Below are 20,761 nucleotides of genomic sequence, written 5' to 3' on the forward strand. Positions count from 1 at the left end.
CAGTGACCATTTGAGCTTCACAAAAGATAAGGTGATGGGTGCAACATACACAGGTCTGTTTCAAATACAGCTTTTCCTTTCCAGAGATACAAAAGCATGAGCAGTATATACTTCTTATATTTTCAAGGGAAAGGCTACTTTACAAGCAGTAACACAAAAGACTGCCCATTGAGACCGATATATGTGTTTGGTCTTTCTAAACACCAGAATAATCACACTGTATCAATAAGTGGTAAGCAGAAAAGTGCCTGGATGGTGGCTAGATATTTCACAAGCCTTGAGTTGCATGTTGTAAGACACAGTTTTGATGTTTAGAAACCAATGTCAGCATTACCCAATTAAATCTGAAAATGGATTTGAGATATAGCAATGAATGTACTTCCTTGTCTCAGTAACATGTGCTGTTACTGAACATGCATGGGAAAATTTTGTAGCAGAAAGCAAGTTAGACACAGTTCATATGAACATTTTATTAGTGAATTTTTATTTAGTTTTTTAAGCACATAGTCTTAAAGTTATGTCCTTTTAAAATGAAAGCTATTCAACAAGCCATCCTTCAGACTGAGGCAGATGACAAAGGGTGAAACATTGCCAATCACACTCCACACATACACACAGTTAATGACTGCACGACTTTGAGAATGGACTACTTCCTGAAATTAAATGCTAAGCTTGTTAACCAACCTAATTAACCCCTACTGAAAGAATGGAGGAGGATTTCTTCATATTATGCAGCATTGCCATCTAAGCCATAAAAAATAAAATGTGTTCTGTTATGATGTGTCATAATTTCTCTGTTGATAATTACTGACAGGGTACTCTTACATACCTGTCTTGCCCACACTCCTTGGTGTCATGTAGCTATTTTAAAACCAAGCAAAATCGTTAGGTCAGCCCTTATTTAAATATGGTTCAAACAGAACGTAGCAGTTGCCTATGCAAGCATGAAGGCCTAAACCAGCAGTTCTTGAACTCTCAGGAGGGGTCTGGGAAGCCCCCTGGGTGGCTCTGCAGGGCTCCCTGCAACTTGGAAATAGTGAAAAAACGCCATTGTGACCCACTTCCGGTTTTGTGTTTGCAACCCAGAAATGAATCGCGATTGCATTTTTCAATGTTTACAAGTTGCAGGGAGCACTGCAGAATACACCATGGGGCTCCCTGGACCCCCAAACCCTGGCAGCAGGTAAGGTTTGCTAGGGAAAGCCCCCTCTGCACCCACAGCAGCACGATCCTGGGGATCATGTCGTTGCCTTCCCCCCGCCCCGTCCTGTCCCTTAAGGGTGCGGGGCCCAGGGCTCTCAGACTGGGGTGTCAAGACACCTCACTTTGAAAATCACTGGCCTAACTCACATCAGCTAACAGGGTAGAACATGCACTCTGTAACTGAAGGTGAAAAGCAGATGTTCTCAAAATTGACCACAATCCTTTTAGGAAAGATGGGAATAGAGAACATCTGGTCCAGCAATATGAACAAAAATAATAAAATATGAAATGATTGATTGATTTATGCAAAAGCAACAATTGTTGATATGAGAAAGAAAACATAGAACCACAAGTTGGAAAATATGTTCAATTCACTATCGCCTAAAGGAGAGTCTAGCAGTGGTGATGACAAATGCTCACTCTTTTTTCCTTCAAGACACATGTAAGATAGACTTTGCATCTATATACTCCTTTGGCTAGGAACAGAGTTCCTATGAAACAGAATTCCTATGAAAACAAGACAGGAAAAAAATTCAGGTATTTAAAAATGTATTTAAAACTTAATCTTATTAATACCATACTGGAACTCTGTGATGCTTACTCAGATTCAAGCAGGGAAAGAATTATTCTACATCTCCTCTACAAATCTGTAAGCACTATAGCAAGAAAGATAAATTAAGAAAGGAAAAATGTTATATGTTTGTTACAGCAATGAAACATATTTACTTCTGGAAATATTCAGACTTACTAATTTTCCTTAAAGATCACAGCATCAGTCCTCACTTGATACTGGAAACAACCAAGATGTTTCCCAGTTCTGAATGAACTGGCATACAAATGGCTAACTTGCTTGGATCAAGGCTATACAGAGTAGAGATTATGGGTGGTATAACAAAAAATACAAACACACCACAAAACTGTTTTAAGAGTCATGGCTTTCTAGACTTGTGATAAAGCTGAGGAATCTAAATTCCTAGTACCTTCAGAAACCCAACAACCAATGTTCCTGCTAAGCTGTGCAGCTTGAAACCAAGCTCCATGCAGCTAGGTGATCCTGGACGTCCGGTGATGTCATCACCGAGCATCTGGAGACACCACTACACTGCCAGGGAAGGAGTCCATGCAGCTGCACAGACCCCATAGAAGGAATATGCCTACAACTGTGTATTTTCTCAGAGAAAGTTACACAGTTTTATCGCTTCAAAATGGTTTTGCTTTCGTAGTAATACAGTAGCTGAGGAGTCAAAAGCAGACATGACACTAGGAGTTGTCACACAAGTATTAACCCTCCTATTTATGTTTCTCTTTCTAAAACACAGGGACACACATAAATAGATACAGATATTAAGAAAGCCTTGACATTATCAAAGTTCCAAACCATGCCACAAAAATAAGTGATCTCTGCATCCAGGGCAGTACATGACAATCGACCAGCAACAAAGATCTACACCAGGCTTCATTTTAGTTCATGAAGAGTTAAACCAGCACATGAAATATCTATATGGAAGAGAGTTAACTTCTATGCCAGTGGTTTTCAAACTCTCATGGAGAGTTTGAGCCACTGTAAGTGCTTGCGGGGGCGGGGGGAAGGCAGCGGCACGATCCCCAGGATCGTGCCACTCATGGGGCTGCAGGGGCTTGGGTGCACTTATCGCTCCACTTTCACAGCTGCGGGGAACCCTGCAGAAGGTTGTGCTGGGCTCCCCGCACCCTGGGGGGGGGGCTGCAGCAGGCTCGGGTAAGTGCACCCAAGCCCCTGCAGCCACCTGAGTGGTGTGATCCTGGGTATTGTGCCGCTGCCTCCTCCCTGCCTCCAGGCTGCCCCCGCCCCTTAAGGGGGCAGAGGCCAGGGCCCACAGGCTGGGTGTTGCGAGGCCCCAGTCTGAAAAGCCCTGCTCTATGCCCTAAGAAAAAGTTTCAAATTATGTTTGAAGAAGTTTCCCTGTGCCACCTTTAACCCAGCATTGCTACTTCCTTAATTTTAAAACCAAGATCTCTTTGCAATTAGAACCTTAATGTTTCTGGTAGAGCCAGTTGTTCTAAGTGATTTTATTCACTGATTATGGCCAAGTGGTACCATGGACCAGATTATATTATAGCACTATGCAACTGAATGAAAACAGTTGAGTGTGGTAACTAGATGTTCCTTTCCTATCTGACTGCAATTGCTTCATTAACACATGTGCAGTTAAAAAAGTAAATTGGATACTAGCAACATTTATCACACTATGGCCCAAAAGGGCAGTTAAGGAACACCTTTTCCTAGTACCTTTTACTAAATAGAATGTATGAACAAATGAACAGAAATGACCACTACACAGAATGAAAGGGTGGTAGTTGGCAACACATGGAACCAGATTTCCACTTTTAAGTCTGCAGTACATTTTAAGTACTGGGAATATAAAATCCTGAACACAGCAAGCCAACAGACCATATCCAGCATTATAGCAACTGTATTTGTTGTCCCACTGGGAAGCCACTATGGCAGTCTGCTCTGCGCACAAGATTGTACCCTAAGTGCTGTTTAATTCAGGATACAGCAGTGTGTGGAAATTCTTTTGCTTTTCCTTGGTTCTCCAGTTTATTGTGAACGTGCTTGGGCATTCAAGAGTACTATGGGGTACACTACATAGCAAGACCATGGTACCTCTTAATGTACAATTTGAACAACTGTGAGTAAATGTTAATATTTAGAAAACATGGTTAACATTAATTGGATTCATTCCCAGCAGAAAGGTAATCAGATAAATAATAAAAAGTCTAAAGTACACTGAAATTATACTGCATTTCAGAAAACTACCCCACATATTCACATCTTGAGACATCCTTACTAGGTTAAGACACATTAAAATGAAACATTTCCCATTAAAGATGCCAAGAAACGGGATTTAATTTTATTGCATGACGTTGCATAAGAAAGTATATTATTGAAAACTGTAAGGCATCATGCAATTATCCACAAGCTGATTCATTACTATTCTTTGAGAGGCGGTTATACACTCTACATTTATAAAACCAGTTTTGAAAAAAGTACATAAAAATTTAACATGATGAGCATTAAATGCGACCAACAAGTCTGTAGGGTTGAGCTGTTAAAAAGTGCATTCAGAAAACATACTGTGCTGGAAAAATCACTCTGTCAGAAGAAGAAGAAAAAAAAAAGGACTGCAGACGACAAGCTATAAATCCCAGAAGAGAGTGGTTTTATAGAACTAGAGACTAATGTTACAAGGTCTAAAGTGACAAACATCTTTAAAATTGTTTTCAGTCCTTACACTTAAAATTTAACACAATTGATACAATAAAAAAAAATATGCCTTTGTAACCAAAGTCTACTGAGTTCAAGTTATGTACACTGAGTGATCAAATAATGAACAGGTTTGGGATAGTATGTACCAATGTGATTTTGGCATTAATCGATGTACTGTGCCATCCAACGGAATCCTTCACCATAGCCTTGTCTCTTTAACACACTGCACATGAAAACTTCTAAGGGCCGGGTGTTCAGTTCCTTCAATGGGGCATTCCCCTGAAAATGAAATAAGAACTCTGCAGGTTACAATGCTGTTTAAAAAGAGGGCAGAGACAGTAACAACTCTTACCAATAGAACAATCTCTTTCATATTATTACTTATAAGTAAGTAACAATTTTAGAGATGCAAGGCTGTCAAATCTATCAGGAGACAGGTAAATTTTAAATAAATATTATAAATAAATATTACCTGATGGTATTCATAATTAACTAATTGCTTGTGTGGCATGAGTTTGTAAGGGACTTTGAAGTTTAAAATAGGCTTTAATAGGTATATGCTGGGATGTGGGCAGGTCCAGCAGCAAATTAAGGGGACCTTCCGTGTCGTTATACTACTGGTGTGAATTGATCCTAATGAATACTTTTGTGGACATACTGGTTTATAGGAGTGGGCTGTTGGGCAGCATTCACTTCTTGCCCTTTCAAGCTTTTTCTTGGCAAGTAGATGTGTTTTCTCTCTAAGGCTGCAAAAACAAACTAATGTAATTTCAGACTGTCATGTTTGGAGAGGGTCAAGAAATGGAAGAAATATGTTATATCTAAAAACAGAGCATTTACCTTTCCAAGCAGTGATTATAGCACATGTGCGCACATGCCCGCGCAAACCCCCCATGGCAGGCCTGGAGTTTGCAAAGAATATGCACTCATCAGGGGACCACAACAAATCCTCTTTCTCAGTGTGCATAACTGTATTATTTGCCAACATGTGCTTATACATTATTAGGTATGCACTTGGATGCCACAGTCACAATGTCTGGTGATGTCCCCTTGGCATCCAATTTTGTGGGATTCTTTTCAGCTTGTGCAGCTTGAGGATGTCTCCTCTAGAGTGTGAGGCCATGTGCCTGCCTTCTTGACCCTTGCCCAGCTTGATTAGAGCTGCCTGAGAGGGGCTGGCCAAGTGGAAGGGGAGGGTGGTTAAATCCTCTTTGACGGATGGACTCCTGCCACTTGCTTTGAAGCGGGCGGTGGTTCAGTCCTCCTGAGAAAGCTCTCCCTGAATTTCACTGTGCTAGACAATTATTGGCCAGTCTCTAACAAGACTAATTTCTGAGCAAGGTGATCAAGCAGGTGGTGACCTCTCAACTCAGCAAGAAATAGTAGTGGCACCAATGTTATGGAACTCTCTTCGCCCGATCTATGACCTGCTCACTCCCTGAAAACGTTGCAACATGGCCTGAAATCATTTCTTTTTAGACAAGTCTTCTAAGTTCTCAGCCTTTTAAACATGTTTTAACATCTCTTAACATCTTTTTAACATCTAGTTTTTACAGGCTTGGTTTTTTTTTTTATAAAATTGCTGCTGATGCTCTTTTTATTGTATCAATGTCTGATTGCTGTTTTTAAGATGTTTTTAATTATGATGGTTTTAATTTTTAATTTGTTTTAATTGTGATTTATGTTATATTTTGAGTTAGGTTGTAAGCTGCTTTGGGTCCTTTCAGGGAGAAAGGTGGAAGAGAAATATAATAAACAAATAAATCCAAATATGTCAAGTGACTCTCCAGAAACCAAACTATTATTCTCTTTAGATTAGAAGACCTCAAGATTTTATGAACACCTTAAAAGGTCTAAGTCCTGAACTATTACATCATCCTGGTTCTCAGGATTGAATGTTTACATATGGACTTATAGATTATGGAATATAATATGTTTACAGAATTATATGCAACCTAGAAGTAACCTACATCTCAGAAATGCCTTCAAAGAAAGACAAAAAGACATAGACATTAAATTATATAATTCTGAAAACAGGAACAAGAGTCTAGGTACCTTTCCTGTCGTCTGGCCATACAAACCAAACACCTCTCGTAACCGTTCTTCACTGATGGCTTCTGGTCTGTCTATCTTGTTACCAAGAATTAGGACAGGCACGTTAGCAATAGTTTCATCTGTCATTAGTGCCTATGAAGTAAGTTGGAGAAGAGTGCACTTATTTCAAATGTTATATGCAGCCATGAAGGATGCCAGACAGAAAAATATTACCAAGCACAATTCGTTAAAGAAAAAAAATTAAAAGGTTTTAAAAATAAACCCAGTAGAACCAATGTTACTTACATAGTATAGACCTGTAACACAAAGAAAATATGCTAGACATGTAGGACAATAAGTTACACATAACCAAATGTATACCACCATCAGTATTCATGTTTGACTAACAGAGCCCTCAAAATAATTTCTCTACTGGACGCTAGTCCATTCAGCCATTTGGGAATTGGATTTAAACAATCACTAATAGATACACAAACTCTGCTATAGACACTTCATGGTCAGGCAGAAAAGAAAACAGCTATATTCTCTATATCTGATCAGTCTCCCAGACAGGACAATTTCCTCCAAAGATTTAAAGACACCTCAAACATTTTCTTCCTGCACTAGTTATATTAGTTTCATCTACCCTGTGTAGCCCTAAATGGCCCCAAGTTTTCTGCACATCCAACACTCAGTCTTGTGGGAGAACAGACTTTTACAACAAACTAACTGGATATTAATTATGAAGGAGTATTGCTTTTTTCCTGTACAAAAAAGCCCATGAGTCATTTCCAGGAGAGTACAAACTTCTGACTCATGATTAAGATGCAAAACCACTCAATGGAACAACATACTAGAGAGTGAAGAAGGAATGTGGCAAGTGAGGACAAAGATGGACACATACAGTTACCTTTTAGACTCAAATATCAATATTCTGTTTGAGTTAGAGAGGCATATTATAGTATTATTATTGTTATTAATAACAATAACAATAACAATAACAATAACAATACACTGCTTTTCAATGAAAAATTCACAAAGGGAATTACAGAGAAATTACTAATGGGACAATCCAAAAGGGACAATCTACAAAGATGCAAAAGAACACTAGCAGACACACTGCTGGGGTGAGGAGGGCCAGTTACTCTCCCCCAGCTAAATAAAAGAGGAGCACCCACCTGAAAAGTGCCTCTTATCCAGTTAGCAGGGGCTGGATTATATAATTCATATACTAAGTCTAATTGGAATGACACTTTCACTGATTGTATTTTTCTCTTTCCAGTTCATGAGTGAACCATATTTGGACCTACATATTTTACTACTTGAAACCACAAATGTTCCCTCATTGGCGGTTTTCAAACAGAGTCTGAACAGCTACCTGTCAAGGATGCTGGAGTCATCCACGCTGAGCAGGAGGTTGGACTAGAGCCCACTACTGCCTGAGGCAGACTGTTCCCTTGCCAGACAGCTCTTACTCTTCTTCCTGTCTAGCCTGAATCTACTGTCCTGCAGTTTCAACCCTCTAGTTCTAGTTCTGCCCTCAGAAACCACAGAGAGCAAGTGTGACAGCTACACAACAACCCTTCAAAGACCTGAAGGCAGCTGTCATATCTACCCTTCTCTTCTCCTGGCTAATCATGCCAAACTCTTTTAATTATTGCCCATAGGCAGAGGTGGATTTGTTGATAACACAAACATAAAACACTACATTTTTTCAAACACCTCTATCTATAGGTAATGAGTAAAGAACACTGGAATCAGGTATTCAGTTGTGGTGTTTTGTGTTTTTAGTTTGTCCCAGTAATCCACAAGAGGGTATTACTTCTCCATGAGAGATGCAGTTGTATAGTCCTTCCCTTCGCATAAACATTTAAAATAAGTACATTTGTTCAACCTTATCTGTCAGGTTTTCTTTTTCAATTCTGTGATTGCACCAGCCTTTTTATAAATCTAATTTTTGGCCAATATTAGTCTCACTGTCATCCACAAATTGCTCCCAAGGTCTTTATTTTCTTTTATGATACTATCTTTAACATATACCCAACAGAATCACTAATACATTTACTACAATTTCACAGGCAACTATTTCTTAATATTCTACTATCATACTGTGTTTTCAATCAAGGAGCATTACACAAAACAGGGCAAAGAACAGCTGGATGCATGTAGGAAAGGAACAAGCTGGTAAAGAAAGAGCACAAACTGTCGTAAGGAATCACTCCATGCCCTGATCTCTCAGCATGCTCTGCCACCAAGAAAGTGGAAAAGTAAGAATGCCACCATCTCTTCATCCTTCATACAACCCAAGGCCACTTCACCACAGAATATGCCTGTCTGAAGTCTGGTATAACTGCACCAGGCTGTCAAGTGGTGGAGGACAAAAAGAGAGTAGTCCACAGTTACAGTGAGGTAACTCAGATACATGGCTAGGCTTAGCCTACACCTCAGAGTTCAGCATCCTTTTATCACCTTATATACAATAAATTATATTTAATCCTATGGGGAGAAAATGCTGTATTTGGGTTACAAAAAATGTATAGCCCCCTTGGTGAACCACCCTCTAGCAAACCTCATGGGAGAAAGGCACAATGATACTCAAAGAAATGCACTTCCCACACCTGTGAAGGGTCCCCTGTACGAGGCTCTCCTACCCCGTCCCACTATAATACACATTTTGCTGTGTTTCAAAAAAGTCAAATACAATATAAACTCACATCAAATTCTTGCTTAGATTCAACCAGTCTTTCGTGATCCGCACAATCCACCAGAAAGACAATGCCATTGATGGCAGGCAGATAGTTTTTCCAAACTCTGCGAGCTAACAAAAGAAGGTTATAAATGAGCTGCAAGAGGAAATTATCTGTTACTTTCATGACTCTATTCACAGTAGCTAATAGCATCTCATTAAGCAGTAGAAAATTTTTTAAAGGGCATTTGGAGCTTTATTTAAAAGCTTTTTATAAGCCGACTTTGTTACTGGGTTTAAATATGGTAAACAATGCCATTTTTACAGTAAGAGAAAAGTTTAACATCCATAAATCCATTAAATTTGTGCTATAGTACACTCACTGGCAAAATGGCTTCTAACTTGAATAGTTTTGTCTTTTTTAGGTTCCATCATGAACTGGAACATTTATATATATAAAAAAGTTAAGCCTCTTCCATGACAACAACAGAATCTGACATGGCATTTAATACATCCTAGTTAAGTGCCATATTTGAGCCACCAAGCATTATAAAACACTGATTAACCATTTTTCAAACAAGTTTACAAAGTAGTTTAAGTAGCAAAGAATTTTTAAAATGGTTCTTGTCCCAGAGGGCTTACAAAAGAGACACGAGTAAACAACCAATGGAAAAGACGCTACATTGGGATGAACAGGGACTGTTATTCTCTCCCTGCTAAACATACAAGAACCGCTACATGAAAGAGCTTCTTAGTCTGGATATGCATCACTCAAGCTGCAGCATGTAAAGACAGAAGCATCTTGTTACTCTAGTACCATTTAATGGTGGAGCGTGCAGCACTAGTGCACTCTAGTACCAATAATGTGTAGATTTTGAGTGGCAACCAGAGTCTTTCTGGAATGGTCTAGCTGTTCTCAAAGACAACTTCCAATCATGGAATCGTTACTCTGGATGCTATCCTTAATTTTAAATTTACTCACATGACTAAGTTACAATGTTCCTTTTATCTATATTTACTTTTCTTAATGTTAAAGTGCAATAAAAATGGAGGGGTGGCATAAATTTTATCCCCTCTGAAGAACCAGGATTGGACAACATTTCCCTTTCCTATATTCACTATGAAAATAATTGCATTTATCCTCAAGTAATGCCATATCATTTAATGTAATTATACTCTAAATTTACCATCAACCTATTAAGCAGAAATACAGTGGCTTTTGCATCCTGTAACTCATGAGGGAACACAAGAGTGTGCGAACGTGTATATTTTATGGTGGATCACACAAGATAAGAGGTTTTCAAAATTGATAAAAAATATTCTAAAATAGCATTTGCAATCTAACTACTTTTGTTGCACAGCAGGGAATAGTCAAAATGTTTCTTTAGCCCACATCTTATTATGAATGTTTCTTCACGCTGACATAATTTACCTTGGGCATGTCCACCTAGATCAAATGTAGTGAAAGTCATCCCAGCAATTGTCAGCTCTTCTGAAGCTGTGGAGATACATGAAATGTGTAAAGTTATAACATGAACTTATACATATATTACAACAAATCCACCCTTCCAGATTTCTGGGTATTGAAAATCATCATACTGACAAACCTTCAAATTTTACTATACTATTGACTACACACAATTCTCAAAGACATTCTATAGATGTCAGCAAGACATATGCCCAAGCACATCTGCAATTGTACTCCACCAATATTTTTTTTAAAATATTTTTTAAATTTAAAGTCTTGAGGCACCTTATAGATTAAAAATTGTATTGTGGCATAAACCCTTGCTAACTGGGTAAGAGGTATTTTTTCAAGTGGGTACTCCTCTTTTATTTAGCAGGGAGAGAGTAACTGGTTGTCCTCACCCCAGCCATGTCTTTTCTAGTGGCTGTCTGCCATTTTCTTTTGCATTCTTTTCGATTGTGAGCCCTTTTGGGACAGGGAGCCATTAGTTATTTATTTTCTCTGTAAACCACTTTGTGAACTTTCTGTTGAAAAGTGGTATATAAATACTGTTAATCACTATCATCATCATCATCTTCATGGACCAGAGCCAACTTCCATCAGGTGCAAGAGGTGCAATGGTCCTAGTCATATTAGCCAACGTGGTTTTAAGCAACCTAAGGAAGGACCCAGGGCTGGTGTCAGAAGTTGGTGTTTGGCAACTGCCGAGGGCCCATGGTGCATAGAAGGACCCCGATCCCCAATGCCACCTCTATTCCCATAGCTTGTGTGAATGCACAGAGATGCTTAGAGCCCATCCAGGTAGGAGAGACCCCTCAAGAACAGCTAGTGAAGAGCACCCTGAAATTGGTTCTGACTGGGACCCCAAGAGCTCATTCAAATTTGGGGACATAGATTTAAGAATTCTGCACAACAAACCTTCACACCATATTACAAAATGTTTGCTGTGCAGCACCAGCCAGACAGGGCAGAGGTGGGGGTAGGATGCAGTAAAGAAATGCTGTTTGAGGACCAAGCCAAATCTCCCTTAGGTCCATGGAACTAGTGGCCCAAGTCTTTGAATCTATAAGCAATCTATATGCAACAGTCATGCTATTAGGGATATAACTAGAAGTATCTGTCTCAAACAACAGAATAATATTCCATTGAACTTGTTCAGCATAAGCCTTTCAATCCCTGCTATGCAGAGGTGTAGCTGGTTCTTGTGCTGTCTGGGGTTGTCCCTTGAAATGCTGCTCTGATCCAGAAGTAATTGTGGTGATGTCACCACAATTACTTCCAATTGTGCACTGCTCTGAGCAGCTGCCTGCTTTTTTTTTCTTTGAAAAAAGGAGAAGAAGCAGGTGGCCACACACAGTGGTGCGCAACTGCTGCAAGAGTGGCGGATGCTCCTGTCAGGCAGGTCATGCTCAAGGGGGGCAGGTTCTTCTGCCCCACCCCCTCAGCCACTCTCAGAGCAGTTGTGTGCTACTGTCAGTGGCCACCCGCTTCTTCAGCATTTTTTTCAAAGTGGAAAAAAGTGGAAGACAAGGGTGGCCACTGACAGCAGCACACAACCGCTCTAAGTGTGACTGTGAGAGGGGTCAGGTTATCCTGGCAAACAGGATTATAGCTGATAGATGCAACAGGTTGACAGCTGGCCCCCATGGAGAGCCGCCCAGAAGCACAGTACCCTCCGGACCCCTCAGCTGTGCCACTGCTGCTGTGGAGTAAAGAACAGCACCCATTCCTTACTACATCAGTCAGCTTTTATATATCACCTTTTAAGCTGCAGAGACTCTCAAACTTTGACACCACCTCTTGTGCTACTTTCCGCCCCTGCCAGAAACCCCAATATCTGTTCCAAAACCGAACTTAAGAGTTTCTTGCATGTAGTTCTGCGCATACAGCTTGGTGCTGAATGGAAAGATCTGTGAATTTGGAAATTAATTCTGCATTGGCATTAGAAAGGTAGAACAGGTTCTCCAATAGTCTAGTCTCCTAAAAATCAGTCAGACACATACACACACACCTACCCTTTTTGAGACTTTGCTTCTTCCCAAATCACATCAGGATAATGGGATGTATGGCTGCAGTCACTGCCACAAATGCAATGAGTACCCATTGCCCAGTTACATTCAATTTATCCAGGTCTTGACTGGTGAGCAAGGAAGGCATCACCTATCTCAGGATCCTACCCCTTCTATGAACTGGAACGCCTATGCACCCAACCCCCTGACAGTTGGAGAACCACCATAGTACTTCCTATTCTTATCTTTCTCCATAAACAATCTTGTAGTAGAAAAATTCAAATGAGGCACATCAGAGACTTGGAGCAACACTAGACATACATACAACAGGGCAAAGAATATTGACTTACTTGGATGTAATGTGGGGACAGGCTGGGATAGCCTGTCATCTTTAAGCATGTGCAGAAGGGTAGTTTTTCCAGCATTGTCCAAGCCAAGAAATACAAGTTTACCAGTTTTCTTGTATAGTCCTGAAAAAAAGAATAAAGCTGTCATAAATGACTGGATTTTCACCAGTGTAGGAGCACACTAAGCAGCACTTAGTACCGCTACTTAGGATGCTTAGATTTGATAGAACAGCAAGCACTGACAATGAAGTATACACTGCATCTCATATCTTATGCAGGCAAATGCAGCCTTGAAAGTGTTTAGGAGCAGAATATTCTGGAACAGGATTACTCAGAAGATACAAGGAGGATGCTGAAAGCTTTGAGACAGGATGCCACATCAATTGCAGCTCAAGTTTATTTGCTAAAAGTGGGAAAGCCGTGCAATATCATAAGGAAAAACACTTCATTTCAGTGTTTATCTGACAGGGATCCTCCTAACCACATCCCTAATGAATGGGATGGGTGCACTAAATGTTCAAGGCCAGTTCACACAGACATTTGGGGGTCGGCATTTTCAACACAGGCGTACACGTTTTTTCCAGACTGAAAATCCAACCCAAGAAGTAGCTACCTGAAACAGCCCAAAGAGGTTCAAGTCACATGAAAAAATGGTCCAATGCAATTTATAAAACTGTTTCAAAAAAGCAATTTTTCATTTCAGTCAATTTTAACAATTGGTTCAGCTGTCACCTTTTATTGAGTTATTTGTGCTGGGAGTGTAAAAAAAATCAAGCTTTTGCTATATAAAATCTCTCTTTTAAGAAGTTAGAAACATAAAAGTGATACACACTTGTCAAACACATACTGGAACTCAACAGAAGTTATCACTTCAGTTACACAGCATCCTCAATTACATCCTCGGTCAATTACTCTTTGCCATAACAACATTAACTGATTACCTCCAGAGAAACATTTAAACTACCAATTATATGTTGCAAAGAAGACCTGTTGAACAGTGTTGAGTGTACTTTTCCCCCCTCCAGCAAAAGATGTTCCAAAAGGCTATTAAACTTCAATTAGCACATGTGATTGAAAAAGAAGTGAAGAATTAAAGCATGTGTTTTAGGGTCCATTCCAATTCTTAAATTGGTACTTTAATATTTTTGAAGGCAGAGCCCCAGATATTCTGGGCACCAGGGCACTATGGTGCCTGGTATTTCCACCTTTCTGTTTACCCCACGTAGTCTTGGGCAGCCTCTCACAGCTTTGTTCCTCATCTCTGCTGTTCCCTGGGACCACATGGCTGGCAACTGGTCTGAGAACAAGCAATCTGCTCATTGCCCAAGAATGGCATTCTGTTCCCTAAACACTTCAGCACAGCAGCCCTGGGGTTTGTGGGTGTTGACAAGCAACAGCATTTAACTGAAAATAATGAGGAGGGGAAGGAAAAGGTGGGGTGGAGATTCTTGCAGGTTGTAGCATTGCAGGAAGTGGAGTTGGTTGGCTGCTGGTGTTGGTCGCTGCAGCAGCCATGAGAATGGGGTGTCTACTTGATCACTTGACTTTCCTTTGCAAGATAGAAAAAGAGAGGTCCTGTGTGCAGAAGCTTGTATGGAGGAAAGAATACCCTGGAAGTGAGATGAATCTTACCCCTATGACAGGTGGAATGAGGGAGGGGTTGAGGGTATATACCATTCACTGGTGGCATGCGAGTTTGTTTTGGCCAGCGTTAACACATAAAACCCTGAAAGCTTCAAAATTTGGTTCTTAAATTCAATTGTATCAAACCTTGTTCGAAGACAAAGGTGGCTACAGCTACCCAACAATGGTGAATTCTGCCCCAAGACAGCAAGCTGGACTAGATCAAGTTTACACATTTGCTAGGCAAGCCAGCAAATGTTTGAAGCTTTAAAAGGCTCAATCCAAAAGTGCACTTACTAGGGAGTAAGCCTTATTGAACACAGTGGGAGTTACTTTCAAGCAAACATGCACAGGATTGCATTGCAAGTATCAGTTCAGCAGGGCCAACTCGAGATTTTGGGAGCCCTTGGCAAGATGCCCTCAGTTGGGTATCACAGCTCCTTGCTCCTCACATGCTGCACAGAGGGCAGGCAGCAGTGGTTGTTGTGGCTGGCTATTACCACCACCAACTGCCTGTCCCAGAGAAGAATAGCAATCTGGAGCAACTATCAAAGAGAAGCAGAGGGTAGGCAGCAGGTTCTCCTAGCCACCTAGCAATACCCGCTTATTTGGGTGAGCCACTGGTGGCGGCAGCAAGAAGCAGTTGCCCTCTGCAGTGAAAAGAGAGGAGAAGCCTCCACTGTGCAGCACCAAAGAGTTAAGAGTCCACAGTCGAGGAATGGCCTTCCATTACTGGCATGCATGAGAGCATAGATGTGGGAGGCCATAACAGTGCCTCTTCTTCAGCAGCAGGTGGGGGCATGTTCCTGCTGATGCTGGCACCTCAACAACTTCCTGTTAAAGCAGATCTCAGAAGAGTCTAACTTCACAAGTGACTCCCAAATCACTTCACCATACTGGCTCTCATTCTTGTATGAAAACAGTGGTATATAAAGTTATGAGAGCCAGGATGGTGAAGTGGTTTGGGAGTTGGCCTTAAGACCTGGAAGCCCATGAAGCTTCCCGGGTTACTTTGGGCCAGTCACTGTCTCTCAGCCTCACCTACCTCAAATGGTTGTTGTGAGGACAAAGGGAGGGAAGGAACCATGTACACCACCTTGAGGTTCTTGGAGAAAGGGCGATATAAAAATGTGAAAAACATAAAGAAATGTTGGGCATATGCAAGGTGTGATGAAAAGCACCAGTAAGCCTTTTAAAGAGAACAAACTGCACATGTCACAACCATGATGCTGTATTATGCTTACTTCACAGTGGGAAGTAGTCATGCTGTCATTCCCAGTTTATGCATGATTGCACTAGTTTTCTGAACAGGCGTTTGTGTGCGTGCGTGCATGTTTTAAGTGTGGAAAATATTAAAAAGATCTACTCTTCTAAGAAAGTAATGTCTAAATAAATAAGTTCTACTGTGTTCAATTAGATTTATTCCCAGGCAATTGTGCATACTGGGAAGTAAGTTCTATTAAGAACAGTGGATCTTATTTCCAAGAAAACACGCATAGGGTGGGACAGTTAATTCAGGCACTTCTGCAGATGATGCTGGTAGGAACTAATTTCCAGCTCAGTAACTGATTTGTACAATGTATTCTAGTTGTAATGCTTGTGGGTAGTGGGGGAAGAAAACAGAGGTGGGGCCAAAAGGGCCCCATAGGAGGGCAAATTGCCAAAATGCATTGAGCCGAGAGTCATGTTTACATTAAAGTCCATTATATTCTGGTTTTGCACACCCTTTTGGCATGCACCTCTACTTTCCTTTGTTCCTGGTCTGAGCACCACCCCCTTTTTCTTACGCTATTAAGTAGAACAGAACACAACACCTGTAGTGGGTTAAAAGGTAGCCTAACAAGTTCCTTCGTTGCACAAGATTATGCCTCAGACCAGACTGCAACTCAATTATTTGGAAGACAAAGTTCACTGCTGCTTAGCACTGGAAGATACAAAGGTGTCTTGACTGCTTCCAAAGTGGACAACGCTCAAAGACCTTTTGGAGATTGTTTGTTGACAATTCAGCAGGAATAAAAGCATTTTACCATAATTGGTTATCATTTCAATAAGCTAGAAAAGTGTGACCTCTCTTCAGGGAGACTTAAAATATATATGTTCAAAAGCCTTAAGCACTGCCCAAGTGCTATGTGAAATTATTCAGAGCTACAAGCGTACCACCAGCGCTGGAAGTTGCAAGTGTGAAGCTGTGTGCAAGTTGCATTTTGAAAACTAAATGCACTGTATTTTCATTTCCAGATAAGGCCTGATTATAATCCCTAATTCAAAAAAAAAAATATTTTAAAGAATATAGACCTGTAACGAATGAAACATTCGCTAATAGTAATGACTTCAGCCATTTCTTTTCTATGTATATGACATTTCAGTGGTAAAAAGCTCAGGATCATTTTGGCAGGGGGAAAACCTTTCTGAAGGATGGGATCTGATTTGGCAGTTACCAAGACAAATGACATTACCGACTGAAAATATTGTTTCCAACTCTCAGTTTAAGAGCCTCCCCACTTCTTGTAGAGCATTAAAAAAAATGCGCCACAAGAAAAAAAAAGTGTCAAAAGTCCACCATCTCCTGCAATAGTTTGGAACAGGCTTATTAAGGAACAAAACAGATAACCCACCTTTCCTTTGCTATTATCTGTTTTGTTCATAAATAAGCCTGTTCAACTTATGCCACTTCGTTTGGCACAGCAAAGAGGGTAGAACAATTAGACAGCAATGAGGAGTTAGTGACGTGAGCTTGCCAGCACATCAATACACCAAGGTTGTGACGTTGCAGAAAGGATATTGCAACTTCGAGGGAGTGGCCACAGCTCAGCAAGAGAGCATGCACTTTGCATTCAGAGGGTCCCATGGCATCTCCAGTAAAGAGGATATGGTAGTAGGCAATGGGAAAGACTAGTGGGACTTACTATCTAATAATGTCACCACTACAGCAAAGTTAGAACCAAATGAAAGGCAATCTTACTCCAGTTCTAAACATGGGTTTTGGTGCATTTCCTAGAGACTGATGAATTCATGTTACTATAATGCCAATATAATGCTATATTTCATAATAAAGTGCTGATAAAGCTCTTAGTAACAATAAAAGAGATGGGGTATATCATTGAGAAGATAAAAACTGATATACAATAGAAACCCAACAAATTAAAAAAAAAAACAGACCCTAAACATGATCCAGAAATGAATAAGTAGCCAAAAACATGAATACATGTACTCATTTCAATATTATCAGTATCTGCCCAAGGTTACTCAGATCCAGCATAATGATGCCCCTTTCGGAGCTAAGTATTAGCACATACACAAACACAACACTAAAAACCAGTGTTTCTCAAACTGTTGGTCAGGACCAACTAGGTAGGGAGCGAGCCAATTTCAGGTGGGTCCCCATTCATTTCAATATTTTATTTTTAATATATTAGACTTGATGCTACTATGGTATGTGACTGCATTTGGGAAATGTTACAGACATGTACTTTTAACAGGCTACTGTGAATATTCTTTTAACAGTGATAGTAAATGGGACTTACTCCTGGGTAAGAGTGGATTGTGAAAGATTGTGAAAACTTTTCCTGCTTGATGATGTCACTTCCGGTCATGACATCACTTCTGGTGGGTCCTGACAGATTCTCATTCTAAAAAGTGGGTGCTAAATTTGTGAGAACCATTGCTATAAACTAAAAATTACACCTCTATGACAACCACACAATCACAATGCACAATCTTACATAATTGTAAATTATGAATTACTCCACAGAAGTATCATAATATGTGCATGTAATTGCATAAAGTGTGCATGTTTTTGTAACAGTGAAGACCAATCCTGGAGCAATACTGGCAAGAACAGCCCTTAAAACCTCTGAATAAAGACAAAGAATATCAGCTAAAAGCCCAATCCTATCCTCCCCCCACAATGGTACAGCTGCACCAAAAACAGGAGCAAAGGGGGGGGAGGAATTAGGAGACATTGGAGGGGAAAAGGGATTTAAACCCCTTATGCTTCCATAAGCCTCTCCCTTGACAATAAGTCTCTTTTGACCTGCATGTGCGATTTCACTGGGCAAATACAAAGGGAGACAGGGGCAGGGAGGGTGCTCAGGGAGGGGATAGGATCCAACATGCAGCGTCACTGCCAGATTCATTCCCTCACACAGCCTACCCACCACCGTCCATCCCCCGTTGGCTTACCTGTTCCAGCAGGTGACCAGCAAACCCCTGATGGGTGCGGAAGACTCTGGCCTTCTCACTGGCACTTTGACAACGTGCTACTCAGCATGTTGCCAGAGCACACTTTACAGGTGCTTTTCCCCATTTGCTACCAGTAGAACACATATTCCACTGGCAGCCGGGCCCAATAGGATTGGGCCAAAACATGCATAACGCCAAATGAAACTTTGCAACTGGAAGCAACATCCACAGGTGAATGCAAAAGAGAGTACGATGTAGATTTCAATCTTACCTAAAAACTGCAGGACGCTACTGAAACCACTGTAAATCCAGTCAAATATAAAGGACATATCCAAATCTTACAGGTTCTGAAAAAAACAAAAATAATTCAGTACATGGAATGGGGTTCAAGCTCTACTGGAATAGTGTACAGAGTAGAAAAGAGAGAATTGTAGAGTACTGAACAGATCCACAAACACAACTATTGTGAAACCATGAACACTGAGATTACGATTAAATTCAAAGATTATGCTAGAGAGAAACTAATGTTTGCTTACATATTTTTTTAAATGTTTGAAACAGTATTTCTCAAACATGTCTCAAATGCAAGTGGCTTTAAAAATACATTATCTGATTTGACAATACACCTAGCAATTGATGCAAGGAGAAAAAGCCTGGTTGGAAAAGCAGTCTATCTGCAGGAGCAGTGTAGTGTAGAGCCATAACCTGTAGCTTGCCATCCACAAAATGAAAAACTGAAGGCTTGCCATTTCTTATCCTAGGTGGGGATAAGTGGGGATGAGTGACAGTGTTGTGCAAGTTGTGGCTCCCACAAGTGGATTGCTCAAGTTAATGTTTTTTTCAATCCAGCTCAATCCAATCATCTCATCACCCAAGGCTGCTGTCAAACTCAACAAGCTCAACGGGCAGATGCAAGCCTCACCTGAAATAACTCTTTGAATGGCACCCTACAGTAGTAATTGTAACAATATGGAAACTTGTGTGAGAGAGGGACACTTTGTGCGGCACTGCTGTGTGTGGTTGCTGTCCAGAAAATGTAACATGCCTGGCAATTTCACCATCTGCTAAGACAGTCAGTGCTCCAGACATGTACAAGACACTTATCACTAGCACTGTTGGCAACAGCATAGAGACTCATTTGTGCACACAGGCTGAATTCCTGAAATGGTATCTAAATCTAGAGCAGCGATTTTCAATCATTTTCATCTCATGGCACACTGGCAGAGTGCTAAAATGGTCACACCAGAGGTTTTTTTTTTTTACAATTGACAAGACACACCATACTGCTGGTGGGGAGCTCACATCCTCCAATGGCCTTACTAACAAATGACCCTCCCCCAAGCTCCCATGACACATCTGAAAACCATTTGCGACACACTGGTTGAAAGTCACTGATGCAGAGGAACAACTAAGGAAATGCTTCAAAAGAATTATCCATAAGGCTAGTGTCCCGAATCCAGAAATATAAGATTTAGCTTGTTCCAAACAAAATGTTCATATTCTTGCACAATTTGTAACACTAGATATTTAAGCATTGCCAGTGCACATAAACATAAAAACATAAACATAAAAAGAGCCCCACTGGATCAAGCCAAAAAAGCCCATCTCGTCCAGCTTCCTGTATCTCACAGTGGCCCACTAGATGCTCAGGGAGCACACAAGACAAAGATACTTGCATCGTGTTGCCATTCCTACGCACCTGACGTTCTGAGATAGTTAAGAATTTGGATTTCATGGCTCAAGTCAAACATCATGCCAAACTATGGTTTGATTGAACCATAGTTAAGAACATAAGAACAGCCCCACTGGATCAGGCCATAGGCCCATCTAGTCCAGCTTCCCGTATGTAACAGCGGCCCACCAAATGCCCCAGGGAGCACACCAGATAACAAGAGACCTCATCCTGGTGTCCTCCCTTGCACTGGCATTCTGACATAGCCCATTTCTAAAATCAGGAGG

The 20,761-nt window shown here is 40.7% G+C and overlaps 1 protein-coding gene across 1 annotated transcript in view; it reads right to left on the bottom strand.

Annotated features, from left to right (window-relative positions):
* Window positions 1-455: 455 nt before the first annotated feature.
* Window positions 456-20,761, bottom strand: part of SAR1B (secretion associated Ras related GTPase 1B) — a 39,573-nt gene continuing 19,267 nt past the window's right edge. The window contains exons 2-7 of the mRNA XM_066616869.1: window positions 19,074-19,149; window positions 13,001-13,120; window positions 10,606-10,671; window positions 9,202-9,305; window positions 6,509-6,640; window positions 456-4,732 (exon numbers count right to left, since the gene is read on the bottom strand). Coding sequence (XP_066472966.1) covers window positions 4,616-4,732; window positions 6,509-6,640; window positions 9,202-9,305; window positions 10,606-10,671; window positions 13,001-13,120; window positions 19,074-19,131 — 597 coding nt within the window. The 5' untranslated portion in view covers window positions 19,132-19,149 and the 3' untranslated portion in view covers window positions 456-4,615. The remainder of the gene's footprint in view (window positions 4,733-6,508; window positions 6,641-9,201; window positions 9,306-10,605; window positions 10,672-13,000; window positions 13,121-19,073; window positions 19,150-20,761) is intronic.

Source organism: Tiliqua scincoides, chromosome 2 (assembly GCF_035046505.1).
Source record: "Tiliqua scincoides isolate rTilSci1 chromosome 2, rTilSci1.hap2, whole genome shotgun sequence".
NCBI classification, from domain to species: Eukaryota; Metazoa; Chordata; class Lepidosauria; order Squamata; family Scincidae; genus Tiliqua; species Tiliqua scincoides.